General features: G+C 36.1%; 1 protein-coding gene across 6 annotated transcripts in view; it reads right to left on the bottom strand.

Moving 5' to 3' along the window:
* Positions 1-21394, bottom strand: part of DNM1L (dynamin 1 like) — a 46580-nt gene that overhangs the window by 2008 nt on the left and 23178 nt on the right. For 2 of the 6 annotated variants that reach the window (XM_026502127.4, XM_026502121.4), the window contains 17 exons: positions 20211-20257; positions 19745-19816; positions 17388-17474; positions 15507-15669; positions 14157-14277; positions 12664-12795; positions 11405-11611; positions 8432-8552; positions 8054-8209; positions 7722-7811; positions 6240-6332; positions 3833-3889; positions 2923-3000; positions 2579-2611; positions 609-785; positions 326-435; positions 32-191 (listed from right to left, as the gene is read on the bottom strand). In XM_026502127.4, the coding sequence (XP_026357912.1) occupies positions 32-191; positions 326-435; positions 609-785; positions 2579-2611; positions 2923-3000; positions 3833-3889; positions 6240-6332; positions 7722-7811; positions 8054-8209; positions 8432-8552; positions 11405-11611; positions 12664-12795; positions 14157-14277; positions 15507-15669; positions 17388-17474; positions 19745-19816; positions 20211-20257 (1904 nt within the window). The remainder of the gene's footprint in view (positions 1-31; positions 192-325; positions 436-608; positions 786-2578; positions 2612-2922; positions 3001-3832; positions 3890-6239; positions 6333-7721; positions 7812-8053; positions 8210-8431; positions 8553-11404; positions 11612-12663; positions 12796-14156; positions 14278-15506; positions 15670-17387; positions 17475-19744; positions 19817-20210; positions 20258-21394) is intronic. The other 4 variants (XM_026502128.4, XM_026502122.4, XM_026502126.4 and 1 more) reach the window with 2 other exon arrangements.

Genomic DNA, 21394 nt, shown 5'->3' with positions numbered 1-21394 from the left:
AAGTGTGAAAACTCAAAACCACTGACCGTACCTTTAGCATGTCAGCTGCTTCCTTCCTGCGCTGCGCCATGTCCTCGGATTCCGTCAGAAGATCATCCAGTAAGGACGATTTATACAGCTGTCCTACTAACTCACTCTGAAGAGTATCCTTCACATGATTAACCAAAAAATGCATTACTGCCTTTGGCACACTGCAAAACAAAACCAGCAGATGATCCACTCATTTCGAATAAAAGCCTAAAATTTTTCAAACACATGTACTTTTAAAACAGATGATGGAATCATTGAGCAGTACTGAAGTCTGATTTAGTACTATAGTACTAACCTGTCTTGAATATTCTTTCTGACAATAAGAAAATATGATTTGATGAGCCGTTCAATGACCTCACAGTCTCGCTGTTCACGGGCAGACAGTTTTCGTGCAACAGGAACAGGCTAAATGGAGTGAAGGGAAGAAAAAAATTTTACTTCTGTGCCATTTTGAAACAGCAAGCTTTAACAGTTAAAGGTCAGTAAGTTTTCGTGACTTTTAGTTCCTTTGGTCTTCTAAAGTGTTTTCCTAGTCATCTGGTTATCTTATTAGTGCTAACCCCATGCGCGTGGCTTACCACATCCAGCAGGTTCACAGCATGGCCTTTCTGTGGACTGGCTGGCATAATTGGAATTGGTTTTGATTTTTCCTCAGCTAATAACTCTTCAGCTTTTGAAGTTTTCAGCATTCCTCTCCAGTTGCCTGTGGTTGGTTCCTGAACACCGTCTCCAACCCCACCACCTCCAGCTGCAGCCTGAAAAAAACATGTTCCAAAACCTATTCCAACTGTATATCCTATCTGACATTAACTGAACAAAAGTTCATTTTCTTTGACAGCAGTCAAGGAGAACGCACATCCAGTACCATCTGGAATTTCATCTATTCTGCCAGATTACAGGGTCAGAAAAAGATGGTGGTGGCATGTGTAACTGGAACCCTGAGCCAGTGTAAATAAGAGAGAGGTTCTGTTGTCAGTGCTTTGCAAGGCCTTAGCCAACAGATTTTTCTTTATCGTTTGCTAACTTTAAAATTCTTCCTCTTCTCTAACCCCTTTAATAGATTGTGGGAAAAGTATAAACTGCCCTTAAAAACAAGAGTGCGTATTAAAAGCACAAGGAAAAACAGAACTGCCTTATACACTGTTGAACTATGATCTCTCCAAAAGTTTATGAACTCATGTCTCAAAAACTTCGGAATTTTATCTATTTTCCAACAAAATACTAGAGGATAAAACTACAAACTCTGTAATAAGACAAGAATACATTCACAATTCTTGGGCTAATAGTGACTTTAAGCTGCCTAAAATGTGGAATGCGACATAAACTCAAAGTAAGTTTCGTCAATGTCTATACTCTTAAGGGTCTACTGAAAGAGATCTAGTAATCACCAGCACTTCTGCACCTTCTTTTCATTTGTAAAAGAAAAAATGTTTGGGAAAAACAGTAACTCATCAACATTTAAGAATGTTTTTAGATGTTCTTTAAAAAGATCTTACAGTCTAAAATGGAGTTCAGAGGGCATCCAAACTTTAAACCGAAGCATGTTATGGCGATTGTTAAAAAACATGAGAACAAACTGGGGGGTCAATTGTAAGGTGATGGTTGCTCAACCAGACTTTTGGGGGTGATCACTTTGTAGTGTATACATACATCAAATTATAATACTGCACACCTGAAACACGTATTTTTAAAAAGTCAGTTTGGGGTATCATTCTGAATCAAAACACTGGCCCAGATTTGCCTCTAATACATCAGTTAAGATATGCCATATCCAAATATTTGCAGTATATTTATATACTAATCTTAAAATGAGTAATTATATTTTTAAATGCCTGTTAACTATAGCATGAATGATAAAAAGAAAGGTAAGCAAATTCAGGGTGATGCCACGAGTGAAATAAACTTTAAGCAATGATTTAGATGGCCCTCTGTAAAACAAAGTGGGCTAAGAGAGGATAAGACATTAATAAACTTTTGAGGTTTAGAACCTTAGACCTGGACAATTAGTGAGGAAAGCAGCTAAATACACAAAAACCAGAAATAAGGATGGGTCTGAATAATTTAATGATTATCTCATTTCCCCCCAAAAAAAGGTTATCAAGAATTGACAGTCTCAAACTCTCCCAGTCCCTGTTCCAAATTCGCTTAAGCTGCTGAGGCACATGCCAAGCCCCGCGTTTCGGTGACAAGGCGAACTGCGTGGCCACGCAGGCAAGCAGCAAGAGAGGGTGATGCATGAGTACCGGACAGATCTCAGAACCTTTAAAGAGGAAATGTCCAAAAGTACTAACTTCCAGCTCTGGAATCTTAATTCCCTACCACAATATTAAAATCAAAACTCGGAGGAAAGCCTATTGTTATTTTAAAAAAAGTTAAAACTAGAACTAATGCCATCTTAGAAGGATTAGTTAGGTAAGAGAAACATTAAAAAATGGAACACAGACACAAGAGCTAGATGCTACTGCGCAAACAGCTGCTTCAGGGGTTTCGAAGACAGTGTGTCAGTGAGAACCAAAGGTACATTTCCATTCTGAAGCAAGAGACTCACATGTTTAGTTTCTCTTCTGCTGTCCTGAATTAACTGTTAAAAGATACGTTAAAACATGCAGTTTAACAATCAAAATTTAAATACCAATAGCTTGAGTTTCAAAAGTGCAGGATAATTTCCTCTTTAAATTATTTTTCTGTGTGCATCTTCCATATTGCAAGCAAAAGAAAGGCATGTCAACAATTTATACGTTGTTATATAATTTAAAATTCCCATTAGGCTAAAATGGTCCGACCTTAGCACGACATCCCACATTAATGTTCAGTGTACAGTGTGTTGTTTCCAGATGATTATGTTGCACCAAACAACTAGGCATGCAGCTTAGATTAAGAATCAGAACAGACCTTGCCATCAGCCTCAGCAGAAGCAGCAGGGGAGGGCTCCTGGGAGGCAGGTGCCAAAGCACTTGGAACTTTAAAAGACTAAAGGCAAAAAATGCAGGGAAAGAAAATCAAGGATGCCAAAAATGCATTCAGAAACATTCTGTAAGTGTAAATTTTTCTTCTCTGTATCAAAATAGTAAAGTAACATGAAACAAAAGCAACCATGGGATATAAAGTTATTGTTTATTCTTACTTCTTGTACTATTGTCACCTTTGTTAAAAGTCTTCAGATGAATAACTAAGGAAAACCAAAATTCAAAAACTTCATTTTTATTTCTGGTAAGATCTTCTCTGGTAAAGAATTCAAGGTAACAGATTTGTATACACACATTTTAATCTATGCAACTGTTGTAGAAAATTAAAACCTATTATGTACATCTTATCTACCCTCTCCAAACTACCTTCTTTAAAGTCATTGGTCATTTCAACTAATTTTTACAAAGTTGATAAGGTTACCGTAAACTTTGTTTTAAAAGCTTGATCCTTAAGGTGGCTCAGTTGATTAAGCCTCTGACTCAGTTTTAGGTCAGGTCTTGATCTCAGGATCTTAAGATGGAGCCTGGTGTGCGTCTCTGTGCTCAGCATGGAGTCTGCTTGAGATATGTTCCCCCCCCCCCTTAAAATAAATCTTTTAAAAAAAATAAAAGCTTGATATTTAAGATCCACCTTTAAGCATTTTTTTCTAATGTATTCAAGATACCATTATCTTTAACTTAACCTCTTTTTAAACTTGCATACCTTTACTCAAACAATGAAAATAGTTCCAATGGAATAGTAAAGGGAGAAGAAGAAAAGACTGGAACTGAATAGTATTAAGGCTTACCAATCTTTCACACTTTGAGAATATGATTTAAAAGTACTTTTTTTTTACCTTGTCTCGTGATACAGCTGAAGGTAATTCTCTTGCTAGCCTGTTTCTCCTTTGTTCCTATAAAACACAACCAAACAAAACCGAAGTGAGTATCAGAGCATTGAGAGAGAAGCCTACTAAAAAATGTTCAGCTGAATTGAAAAGTGTGGAATAACTTACAGTATATCCTCTCACTGTTGGGACTCATGCCACAATTTTATTTTAAAACAAACAAGAAATCATTTAACCCAATGCTTCTCAATCTTTTTTTTCTGCCCAACACACCTGAAGGATACAATACAACGTCAGTAACAGTGGCTCCCTGTACCAGGGATTCTCAGTTGAGGGGTGATGGGCCGACATCTCTCTTTCCCACTAGGAGTCACTGATTTAAACTGTCCCCACATAAACGTGTGCACAATCCTTCAGCACACCCTGTGGAAGCTTAAGTGCACAGATGACAAAAAACTTAAGCCTTTAAAAATCACTCTAACCTGCACACCTGTGTGTTAAATTCACACAACTCCCATACACAAAACCCTACATACCTGTGCTGGAGGTTATCCTTCAAGGATGTTCCTAAACTTTATCCTGAACCTATCTCCCAGAAATAAATGTAGTGGTGAAAACAGTCTGTAACCTAATTTAACAGACTGACCGCCCACTCTTCTAATTTGCCAGTATTACCAGGTAACTCTGGTCCAAAGCTTAAGAAAGTGTTAAATTCAAATCAACAGGCCGTGAACACCTGCCGTATGGGAAGCACCACACCACGGCCGGTGCAAGAGTGAAACTAGAGAAAGATGGTGTTCCGGCTCGCTCGCAGGCAGCGACAGACACAGGAAAGCATTTAGGTTAAAGTCAAAATTGCTCCTAAGGAGAAACCATTTCATCAGCACTCTCAAACCTGCAAAAGAGATGTCAACAAAGCTTCCACAGTGATCTTTTATGGGTAAGACTTTCTTTTGACAGGTACTTGGCTGATTTTCATCTTTTTCATGAGGGAATCCGGTGATAAAAAAAATTTGCATATGATAAAAATATGTGGATTTAACAATCTTCAGAATAATTTACATTTTGAAGAGGGACATAAAGCAAAAGGCAGGAGGAGAATGTGGAGCCCAGAAATTCTCATCGTAGTCTGTTACCAACCATGACCTTGGCCGGCCCTGGACAACAGTCCAGGCTAACGTAGCTTTGTCAGCTGGACAAGTTACCAGCTCTTTCTGAGCCCTCAGTTTTGTAGTCTGTTAACATTACCTACCCTCAGAAGGTGGTTGTAAAGATTTGATGAGAATATCCAGATAAAGTTCTTTGTCACGGAATTGTTAAAAACAGACATACTCATGTGTTTAAAAAACAAAACTTAGCTGAAATCGTATCATAAATGACCTTGTCAGTATTACAAAAACTTACATACATCAGTTTTCCATTGAAGGTGGTTTGTGTTACAAGAACTAATCCCTTATTCTAAGACAGTGTCTACATGCTAATTTTTAATATAACTCTTTTCTAGTGCACTTTCCAAGTGCTTTAAAGTGCCTTACTCATGTCTGTTTTGAAATGTTTTTCTGACACTTGAGTCACCTCAGCTAAGGAGCTAAAAAATGGTTCCCTAAACCTGTTAAAAAGACGTTTGCTTGTTTCCTCCAACAGTATCTGGCAAAATAAGCACTAAAATAACACTGTTACCATCTTTGGGCCTCAGATTCCTCATCTGTTTAACCAAAGGACTAAAGCTGCCGACCCAGGGTCCCTTCCAGTTCCCAAATTCCATGTTTACAATTTTGCCTCCACCCATATGCATAAAAGGAAATTTTATAAAGAAGGGGACTCTAAGGTCTTACTGGATTAAAGAGTAGCAGAAAAATTTACTGTTCTTGGATAAAAGTAGCTGAGAACAAAAATAGCATTTGGATAAATTGGCTTTATCCACCAGCCTTGGCTCCATATGAGTTCTTACACAACTGATAACATTCACCTCAAATGGAAAAAAAAAAAAGCCATGAAATGCAGCTACCCCAGTACTGGTGAAAATTTACTATTAATTTAGGTAAATCTTGGAATGTTTCCTTCCCAGCTTTCAGAGCCATATGAAAACGTTAAACACTCAGGTTTCCACTCTTCAACCTGAATAAACTACAACTGTTCCTGAAAGGGAGCTGGCAGTTCTTCAGCACTAAATCAGTGAATCCCAGATCCCCTCTGAATCGCAGTGGTGTAAACAGAAAATTAGAATAATGTTGCCAGGTGGTGTTGAGAACTAGATTTAACATAACAATGTAATGCCCTCAGCATACTTCCTGGGATTGTAACCAGACAATAATATGGTCCATGTGTGTTTTATAGTTATCCCATGCTCAGGTAAATTTGATACAACTGATTTACATTTTTTTCTCTCAAAAACAATAATTCAAATGGTATTTACCTCTATGTTATTGTTCATTAGCCCACAAGCATCAGCAAAGTCTGGATGTTTTGTGTTGATATAAGCCAATTCAATTGCCACTAAGTTATGGACCTAGAAGAAAAAAAATTAGGCTATATGCAAAAATATGTCGACCTAATTCTACTTTAGGAAACATAAAGCTTAGTGAACAGTTCTAAAAAAGACAGTAGGGGACACTGATGCCTAAATCAATAAATAATTACATTCCAACTGATGCATATGTTATGCCATGTAATAATTTGCTCTATCTTTTGAATTTTTTATATCTCAGGAGCTAAGATTGCACTTCTAAAGGGGCAGGGGAGGAAGTAACTTAAGGTAGTCAAAAGTACTTTGTTAGGGGAAAAAAAAATTCCCAGATGCAAATCTAAGTTCCAAGGCTTTATGTAATTTTGCTATTAAAATCTCAGATCATCTGCTATTCCGTGTTAAAAGTTTCAGTTCAGTTTCAACAAGAAAACATTTCATAATCAGATATAAAAGATGTTAACTTTGAGTAAAGGACATTTAAAGACCTGAGATAATGATTGATCAGCCTTAATTAGACACACACAGTTTAAATATTATACATGGTTTGAAATCCTAATGGTACAATAATCCAAAAGGAAAGCTGAAATTACTTTCTCCAGCATTGCAGAGATTCGACTCCTTCATTTGCACTGCCCTAAATAATCGCAGGTATTAGGAGAGCACGAAAACGTCAAGAACCAAGGTGAAAAGCATCTATTCAAATGAAATTCCAATGATTCTGTGCTATCAGTAACTCTGAGATCAGGCGAACTATATCCCCGCTCCTCTCAGCCTGGGGGTTACGCTCACTAGGGCAACACCCAAGCAGCAGCGCTCACATTCTACACTTAGGGATGGTTCTGGAGTCTTAGTAAACCTCCACTGGGGCTCACCACCATCCTGAGCCAAGGACCCAAATGCACTTTTAGTGACCAGACAGGAAAAACACTCCTCCAACAAATAGAGACATAAAGGCAATCTCAAATGCTTATCCCATATTTTTGCCAATTTGAGCATTTTTAAGGATAGCAGCAACCCACAAAATAGCAAGCAACAATGGTATTACAAGCAAACTAGAGGTGGCCAAATGACCCCTATGTACCAGAGTTAAAAACAGCTTGCTTTATTATAAAGCTCAGTTTCCTGGGACTGAAGATAAAACTAATTTTCCATTGGATCAGTGGTGCTAAGTAGTAGAGCAAAGCTATTCACAATCCGCAACTCCTTTCTCATGAAAACCTGTGGCTGCAAGCTACCAATAATTCAAATATGAAGAAAAACCTACTTTATGCCAGAATTACTGAAGCGTCCTTTGAAGTAAGAGTGAGGTTCACTTCGTTTTCTTCCCAATACACTGGGAAACGTGCCTACACTCTAAAGGACTCCTACTGCTGTACAAGAGAACTTCTTGAACAGCGGGTACAATGATGATTTGGGAAAGTAACAGCTCACCATTTCATTTGTAACAGGCAACCGTTTACGAAGAAGACAAGTCACTACTTCCACTATGGCATCATGAAGCTTAGGAAACCGCAACAACTCCTACATATGATGGAAGAAAGAAAAACAGAACAATCTTCTTTGTTTAAAGGAAAATTAAATAATCACCAAAATACTGAATTAGCTTTTAAGCGACACTTAAATATATTACTTCAAATCACTTTCCGGTCAGGAAAATGCAGGTTTTAAGTTACTTTCAGCCCATCTTCCGTGTTTCCTCCCACCCATGAAACCTGCACTCCGGGTCTTGTCCGGCTCCACCACACGGGCCAGCTCGCAGCTACCTGTGTGCTGTAATTGCTACAGTGCTGAATGATCCTCTGCATCTCCTCATGGACCAGCTCCACACAACGCAGACTGGGTTCTTCCAGACGCTTGATTTGCCGCTTGACCAGTAACTCAAATGAAACTTCAGGCACAAACAAAGCAGGACGAGGACCCTAAAAAAGTTTTTGAGCTCTTATTACACCTACACAAAATTTTAATTCTTCCCTAGGTTAAAATAAATCATGTTTTTTGGTATTTTTCGTGAGAAGTGCTTCCTAAATACCAAGTACAAGAGCAAAAATAAAATTCATTTAAAAAGATATAGCTGATGGGTTAAAAATTATAATAAACCTTTAACCTCTTTTTAAAAAATTCTAAAAGTTGAGCATACTCACAGTAGCATTTCTAATGGCAGTCAAAATGTCAATAGTGTTAAGGCCACCTAGTGGGTCAACAGATTCTAAAGTTCGCCCAAAAGTCTCATGGAAAATATAACATATCCTAGCACCACCGCATCTGAAAGGCAATGAAGTATATGGTTTCCATTATTACTGAAAGGAAAGGAAGCTACAAGTTAGAAGTCTTCCTATGAGCTTTTAAGGTCTTATTTCCCGAGAAAGTCTCAAATAATTACATTTAGATCATTTCCATGTGTTCGCAACTCCCATTAAGAACCAGTTTCTCTAATTTTTCTTTTAATGAAGAAGAGTCACCCCACAAAAGCATTCATCACGTGTATATGTGTGTGTACACACACACACAATAACTGTTCTGTCAAAAACATCAGTTCACTAAGAACTACTAAACATCTTTGCCCCAGTTTTCTTCAACTATGAGCTTTTTACAAGAAACAGTGTCTTATTTATTTCTGTTTATTCACAATTTACAGGAGAGAGAGACAAACTTTTCCTGTAAAAGACCAGAGAGTAAACCGTTTCGGCTTTTCAGGCCACACAGTCTCTGCCACAATAACTCTGTTCTACCACTGAGCAAAAAAGCAGCTACAGACAAAATAGAAACAAATAAGCATAGCTGTGTTCCAGTAAAACTTATGCACACTAAAATCTGGATTCTACATAATTTTCACGTCATGAAATATTCTTTGAATTTTTTTCAACCATTTAAAAATATAAAAATCCTTTTTAGCCAATGGGCTCAGTTTGCTCCTGCTTTAAACAAATTAAATCTCTATTACGCACTACTCTCTTATAGTTGTCTAAGCAGAAGGTACAAGCCTAACATTACGCTAAGTGAAATAAGCCGAACACAAAAGGACAGATATTGTATGTTTCCCCTCATATAAAATATCTAGAATTAGCCAATTCAGAGACAGAAAGTAAATTAGAGATTACCAGAGACTGGAGGAGGAGGAAACAGAGATACTGCTTAATGGATACGGAGTTTCTGTTGGGGTGATAAAAATTTTTAGAAATAGATGCCATTTGATGATTGGACAATACTGTGACTTTAATTGAATGCCATTAAATTATACTTAAAAATGGTTAAATTACCAGTCTGCCTCCAACCTTTCCCTTCCCAAATAATCTTCCATAACGACTATAATTATCCTTCTAGAATGGGATGACTGAAAGTGTTTTATTTTTATAGCAGGAAGTTTTCCGAATTCTGAAGATATCTGACTTTCCATAATCTTGTTCTTCGATGCCTTTGCTGCCTAACCTCCTGTTCTACCCCGTCACTGTACATGCAATTCTCCAAATACACCCTGCGTTACTCTTTGCTGTCCCAAAGCCTAAACACCCTTCTACTTATTGCCTCCCCAAATTCTATTCAGAGCCCAACCTGAACACATTCTTAACTATGGCACTCTCCCAGTCCCTGAGAGAAATGTAAATGTTCTCTCTTCAATGTTTTAAAGGCGTAAATGATTACACAGATATTTGCTTTATTTACTACTTATAAAACTCCCCATATATGTTATAATACGTATTCAGAAATGTGCTTATATTTAATAACTATTTAAATAAAAATACTTGATTATACTCCTGTTTGCCACATAATCGTCCCTCGTGTTACCTTGTTCTACCTTACCCACTAAGCTTTTCCAAGGTTCATCTTATAATCTTTATTTCCCTCAATATGCCATATATATCTATATCTATAGATATAGATATATATAAAATAACCAGCCATTCACCAATTCAATACTGTCTTTATGGAATTAACTAACGTAAAAGGCCACCTGGGTCACACAAAAGTACACAGAATACACAAGTGTGTGTATAATTTCCCAGGTGGTGCAATCTGAATAAGCTCTGTGAGTTGTACCAATGTCCACTTCTCATTTTGTTACTGTCCTATAGTTACGCAAAATGTCAACACTGGGGAAGATGGGGTGAAGGATTAACAGGACCTAAGAAGGTACCTTTATTTGCAACTTCCTGGAAGTCTATAATTACTTCAAAATTAAAAGATTTTTTTTAAGTGACAGTTCAGAGAAACGAACACTCTTCTATTGCTAGTAGTAAAACAATACAATCTACTAACAGTATGGCAACAGTAAGAGACTTTTAGGATGTTCCTACCCTTTAACACAGTAATTCCATTCTAGGAATTTAGCCTACAGGTTTACTCTGAAACATGCCCCCCAAGTAGTCTATCACAACACTGTTTATATATGTGTATGAATAAAAACGATCTATCAGTAGTAGAGTACTGGTTCAAGAAAAGAGAGTGTATCTAAAATGTAACATGCCATGTAAATTTTTAAGATTATAGAAATGTATAATTAATATTAGTTGTTTGTGACACGTTGATTGAAAGAAATGATTCCAAAATAGCATGATCGTATTTTGATCTGTAACATGCCATGTAAACTTTTAAGATTACAGAAATGTGTAATTTATATTAGTTGTCTGTGACACGTTGATTGAAAGAAATGATTCCAAAATAGCATGATAGTATTGTGATCTGAAATACAGACATTTATAATATTTTACAGATGCTTAGAAAAATGTCTAGGTTCATGCCAAAATTAGCAAGGACTATTTCTGGGTAGTGGAATTAAGTAATTTTGTCCTTCTGTTCTTTTTATCTGCATTTTCTTTTTGTTTCATGAAAAATTAGAGTGTGTCTATTAAAGAAACATTTAAAAAGAAATTACCAAATATTTTTAAATGCTTATCAAAGTCTTGTTTAAAAAAAAACGAAATTTTTACTCTGCTTTACCTAAGTTTACAAAGCATTTTTACACATACATCAGATATCATCCTATTATTTCTGCAAAATACTATTCTGCAGATTATAAATCACAATCAGAAAATCTCAGAGTTAAAGTCACTGCTACAAAAGCTAAAGTAACCCAGCAATTCAGATAACCAAATTCAGAGAGAAATTTTTTTACTTACAGCTCTGAGGTTTCAATATATTTTGCAGTTCCCTCAATAGTGTTACAATATTCTGTGGCAAACTTGGTAATAAGCTGAAGTAAAGTAGCACTTTTATCGTCCACAGGTTCACCGTAGCTGTTGAGGAGAGACTGATACTGAGCAGCCAGAACATTTATCCTTGTTTTCAGCTCCGGTAAGCAATCTCTTATATGGTGCATCAATAACCTAATAAAGGTTAGAAAGAAATGATTTTAAAGAAAAATATATTTTGAAGACCCAAACAGGTCAAATTTTTTAAATGCCAATAATGGTAAAAGCTGTCAAATTTGTCGTGGCAGGAAATAATGCAATCTTAGGCTAGATGCAAATACTTATTTACTGAAAATAATGATATGAACAAAGACAACTTGGTCAACACTTTTTAAATTTGCCTTCAACCCATCAAACTGTAGTATTTGCTAGAGAACCACATATAAATTGAAAAAATTTTTGATTTCTTATTTTTTACAATGAGTACTTAGCACAGTGAAAATCAATCCAAGTCCATTAGGCTTTAATTTATTTAGGAAATAAGACAAAGGTAAGAGAAAACAGTTTTTATTTCAGTCATTTATAAATTATCTAGAAAGGTTTTCCAGTCCCTCTACTATCAATGGATATTAAGGATTCGAGGTATATACTTCAAATTCTTTTTATGAATAATAGAAGACATCCTAAAATAAGAATCGATTATGTGAAAATTTTACATTTTAATTTAGTTCCTGAAATCCCAAGTGGAAATTAAGTCACCCGCTATCTAGTTCTATTACCAAAGTAAATTGACTGTCAAGAACTTCATAATTAAGACATTTTAAAAATTCCTTTGAGGAGCGCCTGGGTGGCTCAGTCGTTAAGCGTCTGCCTTCGGCTCAGGGCGTGATCCCGGCGTTATGGGATCGAGCCCCACATCAGGCTCCTCTGCTATGAGCCTGCTTCTTCCTCTCCCACTCCCCCTGCTTGTGTTCCCTCTCTCGCTGGCTGCCTCTATCTCTGTCAAATAAATAAATAAAATCTTTAAAAAAAAATAATTCCTTTGAGCATTCCTAGACTACATAATTTAATGCCAACCACCCGAATTAAAAAAGACATCTACTTTATAAGAACCTACTGTATAAGAAACAAAACCTGAAACTGTACACACGAGAATGTTATGAAAATATAAGGAACTAAAAATGAGAGCTCTCAGACACCTATTGGCAAACCAAAAGGACCTCACTTTCCAAGAGTAAAAATGTTACCTGTTTAGAGTCCTAGCAAGATACTTTGTTCCATTTCTATTAGCCAGAGATGGGTATTTCTTTTGAAGGAAAGCATATTCATCACGGATTGAATCAGTTACACTCTTCTTATTGTTAATGTCTAGCTGGCTCCTAAGGTTGAAAAATAACAAACTGTTTAATTAAAAGTCAATTGTGTCCTCTACATACCTCAGATGATGATGGTAGTGCCACACGTTGTTTGTAATGCCTGACATGGGCTGTGTTATCGAATTCTTGTCATAATTCTATGCAGCAGGTGTTATCCCATTTTACAGCAAAGGAACCGAGGCTCAGGGACATTAACCTACCCAAGGTCACATGTTAAGCACTTCCGCCAAGACTCAATCTGTGACTTGTGATACCTGAATAGTTTAGGCCTCACCGCTACCATTAACTTCTGTCAAAAGCAGTACTCTGAAGTAACAGGGATACTCAGGTGAAAAAAAGTATAAATATGATAACCAGCTGTATATTTTATCTATATACAGACAACTAATTTCTACCAAAAATAATTAACTTGAAGAGCAGTCATTCACAAATGCAACAGTTTTGTACCATGAAAAGAGAAGGAGGGATTAAAAAAAAAAGCTGAAGGATGGGCGAGGTAGGACATATGAATAAAGCAGACAACTGTAAAGGATCTTCGGTATCACTTAGTAAAAACAGTTTCATTTAGAAAAGGCCTGAGACCCAAAGATGTTAGGTGTCATTTAAATCCACATTATGTATCTACTTTATGAACAAACTAGGAGTAGAACCCAGATCTCCTGTTAATTTCAATGCTTCCTACTTTATAAAGGCTTTCTGAATGAAGAGAGATCTTCATTTGCAATCTTTCACCATGTGACTTTGGTAGATGTATAACTTAAGTCTTCTGATTATAAAATAAACATCAACCCCTACCTCACAGAGATGTTATAAGGGTTTAAAGAGATATCATTTGCAAACTGCTCACAGGGGAGGGTCTAAAACACAGACACTCAATACTAGTTTCCTTTCTACAATTTTTAATACCAGCTATTTATAATTAGAATATCTTTAATAAAATTTCTCCAAGTCACATCCTGGCAATTATGAAGGATCACTAATGCCAGAGGTGTTAAACCAATTTATTAAAATCCTACCACCTTATTCGCAAACTTTTTCTTGATTACGTGCAAATTAAATAATACTTTTTTTTTCTTATCCAGTGCACTCCTCATACATAACATAATAGGCAGAAAATTTTCAAGCCTGGCTATTAAATTTTCTTCCATTTTATGGACTGCTTACTTTAAAAACACCTTCCATTACAAATGCCCACAGGAGGCTTTAGTGAACCTCTTCCTCTAGAGCAATGAATTCCTAGCAATACCAAGATTATAGTAAAAGGGGAAAAGAGGGATAATATCACATTTTAGACTGCTTTTAAAAATTCAGATTTGCTTTGAAATGGGAATGCTGCAATTCTTATCCCATTCTTGACTGCTAACCTGTTAACTACTCCAATTATTCCAAGTTTGACTGGTATAACCCTTCCCATCAATACATCCATGGCATCAGTACCCGCATCCATGAGGTCAAGTTTAGTGATTACAGCTAAGGTTCTGCGACCTGGTAAATGCAAGAAGGAAAATGATCCATTAAATAAAGCTATTAGGTATTAACAAAGAAAAATCCTCATCTATAATCCCTCCTTAACATTACCTCTGTCATCATTTTCTAACCTTTGCTTACAAATACTGTTTTTAAAAACTAATTTTAGGGACACATGGGTGGCTCAATCAGGTCATGATCTCAGGGTCATAAGATCAAGCCCCTTGTCAGGGCCCCAGCCTCAGCAGTCTACTTGTCCCTCTCCCTCTGTCCCTCCCCAGCTAGTGCTCCCTCTTTCTCTTTCAAATAAATAAATAAAATCTTTTTTAAAAAGCCACATGCTATACTGACTGAGCCAGCCAGGTACCCCTAGAGCTTACCTTTTAATCTAAAATGACAAGTGGTTAAAAGCTTCTTAAAAATTTGAAATTAAAAAATTAAAAATTACTGTTTATGGTAATTTTCATTAGCAGTTTTCACATTAACTTTTCCTAACAAATTTTTATTTCAAATTCTTCTTCGAAGCAGGAAAAAAGAAACATGACACAGCTCACAGAACCTCCAAATACTCAGGTTAAAAAAAAATTAGCTCCTATATGGAGCGCAAAGCTATATTTATTAGCAGCAATAGTAACTACTCGCCTACAAGGTGCCATTTTATATATATTAAGAGATGCACATCACAGCATTAGTCAAATACGATACACTGACCCACAGTATGAACTAAATTAGGATTTACGAACATAATCCTTAGGGCTATGAATGCTTCATAAAAGGATTTTACCTTTATTTCTAAGAATTTCTTCTGCCTTGTCTAAATGTTTTTCTACCTCCGCAGAATGCAGATACCACAATTTTCTACTATACCATAATAATCTACAATGATTACCTATTATGATAGTTATTCTAAGAAGTCAGCCATTCAAAAATCTAAATTATTTTATTTATACAATACAAACCCTCTTTGCATAGCCCATCTTATAATTTTAAAATCATCAGGCAACCATTCATTACAAATATGGACATCATGTAAAGTGTTTTTGCCTTGACTATATAGCAACTAACCCATTAAAACTTTATTTTCCATCAGAATTTTCATTTGTAATTATAAGCAAAGTAGGAATGTATTATTTTTTAAATCTGCATTAACAGCTAGAAAAATTACTTTTAAAATTAGATATTCCCCTCGAGGGCAGATTTACCACTGTTAACCAAGCATCTCATTCAATATTAACATCTGTCCTTACCATCTGGATCTACCTCTCTTGAAATCTTAAGTGCCTCTGACGTTGCCATATCTGTATTAGCAGCAGTGACGGCAAGGATGATGGAATTTGGGTTACTGATGAACCGAAGAATGAGCTCTCTGATTTGAAGCTCAATATCCTTAGGTTGATCACCTACAGGCACCTGAACCGAACAGAGACAAGCAAGGAACTAATAAAAATCAACTCAGCTTCCCCCACCCCCATTTAATCTACAGAATATAGGTATTACTCCATACACAGGTCGTTAAAATGAAGAAAGTATATACTACTACTAGTAGTAGTATGTGAAAGTCTCAAAACGTACCTCTTACAAATATCAAAAGTTTACCATGTAAAGGATTGGTCAATGGTAACTGCCTAGAGACAAATTCTTCGTTCATTCAATTAGCAAGTATTTCCTGGCAGCCTACTCTATTTCAGGCGCTGTTCTACATCAGATACGTCACAGTACTGATTTAAAAAGACTGAAATTCCTGTCTTCATAGAGTTTATATTTTAGTGATGAGAAGTAGATAATAAGCAAATACAAATGTAGTATCTAGCTGGTGGTAGAGCTATGGAAAAAAATTAAGCAGAACACAAAGCTAGGGAATGATTAGAGAAGGTTATACTTTTAAATTATCATTTTAAATAGGATTATGCTTTTAAATAGAGTAACGAGGGAAGAAGTCACTCAGATAATGACATTTAAGAGAATAAGCAGACAGTGGGGAACCTGTTTCTTCTCCCTCTGCCTGCTGCTCCCCCATTTGTGGTCGCTCACTCTCTCTCTGAAAAATAAATATTTTTTAAAAAAATAAAAAACAAAAAAAATTTTTTTAAAAGAGAGAATGAGCAGAAACGGAAGGAGACAAGGGAGAGGTACATGTAGATATCTGGGGAAGAATATTCCAGCAGAATGAACAGTAAGGGCAGAAAACTGGAGCAGATGGAGTTAGAAGAATAACAGGGATAATTTCCTCTTTTAAGAACTTGAGCTTTGACTGTGAATGAAATGAAAAGCCATTGGAGAGATTCTGAACCAAGGAATGACACAACTAATTTTCACCTTAATAGCATCACTTTGGCTGCTTGCTTAAGAACAGATTATGAGGAAGACCTATTAGGAGGTTATTGCAATAATCCAGCTGACAGGAGAGTGACTAGACCAGGATGGTAGCTATCAATTTGTAAGATATAATGGAGTTCTGGATATATTTTAAATGTAAGGAGAGCCAAAAGGATCTTCTGAGGAAGTAGGGTGTGGCATAAAGAGTGTCAACGATGACTACAAACTTTTTGGCTAAGCAACTGATAGAAGACAGCTGCCATTTATTGAGGTGGGGGAGACTACAGAAGGATCGAATAAGGTTGACGGAGAGGTCAGAAATCTAGCATAATACACATCAAGTTTGAAATGCCTATTCGACACTTCAGCGCACATATCAAATAGACAGTTGGATGTACAAGTCTGGAGATGTTTACATGCTGCCAGCATACAGACACTCATGTATTTAAAGTCATAGTTTGGATGAGATCATCAAGGGGGCGGGTAGGTGTACCCAACTGACGAGAGTTAGTCTAAAAACAGGTCTGAGGCACTCACTGTGGAGACAGTGGGAAGATAATAAACCAGCAAAACAGACAGAGGAGTGGTAAGACTGGAGAGAAACCTGCAGAGTATGGTATCCTCGAAGTCAAGTAAAGAAAGTGTTTCAAGGAGAAGGGAGGGCTCAACTATATCAATGCTGCTAATAGGCCAAGTTGATTGGGGGGGGAGGGGGACCAAAAACTGATTATTCTCATATGAGGTCAAGCAAAAACCACCACAGTCGAAAACAAACATGACCAAATCCACAATGAGTAACAACTAATCTTTACCTTGGTCATTCCTGGCAAATCCACAAGTGTCAGATTGACAACATTGGGTGAAAAAATCTTAAGATGAATTGGCTCAGGGCTTACTCCCTAAAAATAAGTTTAAAAATATCATATTAAAATTTCAGTGAAATATAAAATGCTAAAGTACACCTCATTTCAAGTAGATAACATTAGATGCTTTTAAATATGAATTAAACCATGAACATTTGAATGATCAAAACCTGATGAAACACATGGCAAGTAAGACAGACAGCCATATAGCAGGTGATAATCTTATCAAATCCTCTAACATTAATATACAAAATTTATTTTCCCTGCATTACTTCCCATTCTTGTCTCTTGATTCTGAACAGACAAAACTTCTTAAATATGTTTAACAGACTTAGTGCTGAACAAAAGAAAACTGTATCACTATCCAAATGTATGAGGTTCTTGAGTAGACAGTGAGGCACAGGGCAACAAGTTATCCAAATCAACTTGGCTCCCAATCTTTGAATATCAAGTAGCAGAAGTGTATATTGTAAGAGATCCCTCGGAAAATTTATCTGTATCTTCAGATCCCTGAATTCAATTAGTGAGAATCTGGATAGTGAGAGATACCTCTATTTCCTCTCCCCTGGACTGAGATTATTATCCAGATTGCCTTCTCTTCACCACTGGTCCTCTACAAGTTCTAAAGCTGAGCCAGTAAAAAGGCACAACGAAAATGTGCATAACTTGTCTTTGCACGTGCCCTTCTTTATCTTTGGAAACGTCCTCTCATCTTACCTACCTTATATCTTCTTTCATTAACCCAATGAAAATTCTAATTTCCCAGAAAGCTTTTTTGGAACATCCTTCATACTCTGAGTTATATTAAATTACTCCGAACTACTTTTCTATCTCAAATACACCAATGTTCCAAAGTCATATGCTGATATTCAGCATACCTACCTAGGCTGTGTACTTCTCAGGATTCCCTTATCATGTCCACTACAAAGCTTTGCTCAAATGCCTTTACAATTCCAATCCCACAGGTATTTTAAATCTTTCAGGGCTTTATGTTAGGCATATGAAATCATCTAGATATTTACACATATAAAATTACTTACATAAGATCAAAGTATCATTTACTTCATTACAAACATGACTTAGGAGAGACTTTTCACAGATTGGGGGTAGGGGACTTCTCATTCTTTGGACACTGTGGGTAAGAAAACCTGCTAGGTAAGTATATCCTATCCCCACGATAAATTACACATCTTGTTGGTATACAGACATTTCATGACATTCAGTTTAGTGTAACTAAAACTTTCCTTTCTGAAGCACTAGTCACATCCACTCTAAAGTCTAGCCCTATGTAAAATTACCACCAATTCCTAAATTCAGTAAATCCGTGGCGATGCAGGAGCGAATTCAGACTGGTATTATGATTAATAACATCCCCCAAATCAAAATTACCCCTGGTACAATTACAGGACTGAGACAAGCTAATCTATTTCCTTGCCACTTTTCTACCTCTTCTGTACAACACCATTATGAGAAATTCAAGGAAGTATGGTAGCAGCAGCAACTCAAAGGTTACCAGATGTCAGAGAGATAAATATCCTGACTAGACATAAAGAACTGATATGGCTCCCAAAATGCCTTTTTGTCAGGACAGCCACTCCAGCACAGCACCTGGCAGACAAAAGGGTTCAATGAATACTTGCTGAATATTAATGCTGGGCTAGGGCCCACTTGTGGGATTAAATAGCCTCTGGATAATACAAGAATGGAGGCTTAAAAAAAAATTTTTTTTTAAAGGAAGGGAACAGAGAGAAAGGTAGCAAGAATAAACAAAGGAAAGAAAACAAGCATTTATGGGAGGCAGTAACAGTGCCTGGTGCCAAGATTAATGGCATCTCGGACACCTAATTTACTTTAAATTCTCACAATATTAGAAAACAGGAAAACAAGTAGTTAACATTAGTTGTTATTTTCACTGAAAAAAAAACCTCTCTACTTTCATAGTAAATCTAGCCTTACTCAGGTAAGAGAGTGCTTCAAAATCTCAGAAGTTACAAAATGCCTCATGTTAGAGTACAGTCAATTCATCAGAAAAAGCTAACTTATTGTAGCAGTACCAAACAGAAAAATTATACAAGTGCTACGTACATCACCAGATCAAGAATAAATATCTAAATGAAATATCTGGTAGTATAATAAAGCTCTAAGAAACAAATGGGATTTTAAGTAGTTTTTATATATTTGTGAAAATCCCCATTAGTTTCAAACAGCAGGACTATGAATTTGCAATGCCCATCATACATTACACACAGAATACTCTCAGTATATATTTACTGTGCTTGTATGCTCCAGCTCTAAAAGATGCCCACCTTATTATTTCCTGAAATCCTTTCTGTTTCATTTTCAATTTCTTGTCGAATTTCATCAAAATCCGTGTAAAGCTAAAAATCATTGAAACAAAAAGCACAACACTCATAGTAAGATCAAGTTTTTAAGTGAGGGGTTCATAAATTTCAAAGAGGTCTATGATCTGCTTCACAGAATTAGTAAATTCTAACATATACACGTATTTTCTGAGCCAGAGTTTTATATGAGTTTCTCAAAGCTGCCTGATCCCACAACAGTTAATTTCCAAATTACGATAAAGCTCAACTTAATATGTTTTCCAAATAAACTGCTATGGTTAGAAATGTTACTAAGATTAGATTTATTTTACAAGGAACAGTTGCTTCAAGGTAACATACCACACCAATGATAAGAAACTAAGTTATCAAATACTTGCACAAAAAAAATTTTCAACATGTTATTTCTTCATAATATTGTGTGATTGATTACCTTATTTTTGGTGTGAAGAAATTTACCCCATTCTTCTGCTTCAACCCCTGAAAAAGAAAAACTCCATTTATTGGAAACTACGGGAATTACCTTTTCATCTTAGGAATTCAAAAAGGCAACACAGTATCATTTGTTTCTGTTTTGCCACTGACAAGCAGTATTTTAAGATCTATTAAATTATACTTTCATATTTTAAAAATTGTATCCTATATTTCAAGAAGTGACTATTTTCAGTTATTCACAGGTCTTCCTTTTGAAATCTAGATTTGAATATTGATTCTACAAATAAAACTATTCACTTCTCTTTGTATTTTGTATGTAATTATATCATAGTAAAAGTATGATTTGTTTTTAAATATCTTACACATAAAGCAGTTTATATAACGAAAGTAACTCAACCAAATGGCTAAAAGAAGAAAAACTAAGAATCCTACTGAGTAATGCAAAAAGCACATAAAATAGATTTACATACATAACTCAAGGTAAAAATTTGCAATGTGTAAATGAAACAGCTATTAAATCCATTTTTTTAAAATTTCGTTTCCTACTGGCTACGTGTAAGTCACAATTTGTTGTTCCTTTAAAAAGCCCCCTCAGTAGTGCATTCTGTGATTTATATGCACTTTCAAGGTGATTTCCCCCCCTTGGAAGTGAAGGTTGGAAAGAAATGAAATGAGTGTGTTGGGGATGAGGGTGGGACAGATAGACCCTAGCATAACTATTGTACGGAGTCGCTACTCTCCATGAAGTTTCCAATAAGGTCTGTTCTTCCTGCACTTGCTGAGAAAAAGGAAAATATATTCACTGTAGGCACTGTTTCAAGTGGTCTAAATCTTGGCAAGCAAGTTTTGTTCTAGTTTTTTCAGAGAAACTAGATATGTTTAATTGTACAAAGGTAACCTAACTGCCTAAGCACAGCTATTGTTTTCGCCAAATTTAGAGTTTTAAATATCTTCATGACTGAGTTTATGAATAATGAACATCAGCCACTGAAATCAAAATAAAAATGACTAAAAGATATTCAAATAAATATTGAAGAAAAAGTGATTCGATTCTTTGGTGGAAATAAGGTAAACAAAACTGGATCCTTTTTGCAAGTAAAATGCTCACCTACTTGAAGCTTAGTACCTTCTTCCAAGGAGTCTCAATGGAGGACTGGAGTATTCTAGGTGAACAGAACTCAC

This window comes from Ursus arctos, unplaced genomic scaffold, assembly GCF_023065955.2.
Source record: "Ursus arctos isolate Adak ecotype North America unplaced genomic scaffold, UrsArc2.0 scaffold_26, whole genome shotgun sequence".
Lineage (NCBI taxonomy): Eukaryota > Metazoa > Chordata > Mammalia > Carnivora > Ursidae > Ursus > Ursus arctos.
This window is presented reverse-complemented; position numbering and strand designations above follow the sequence as displayed.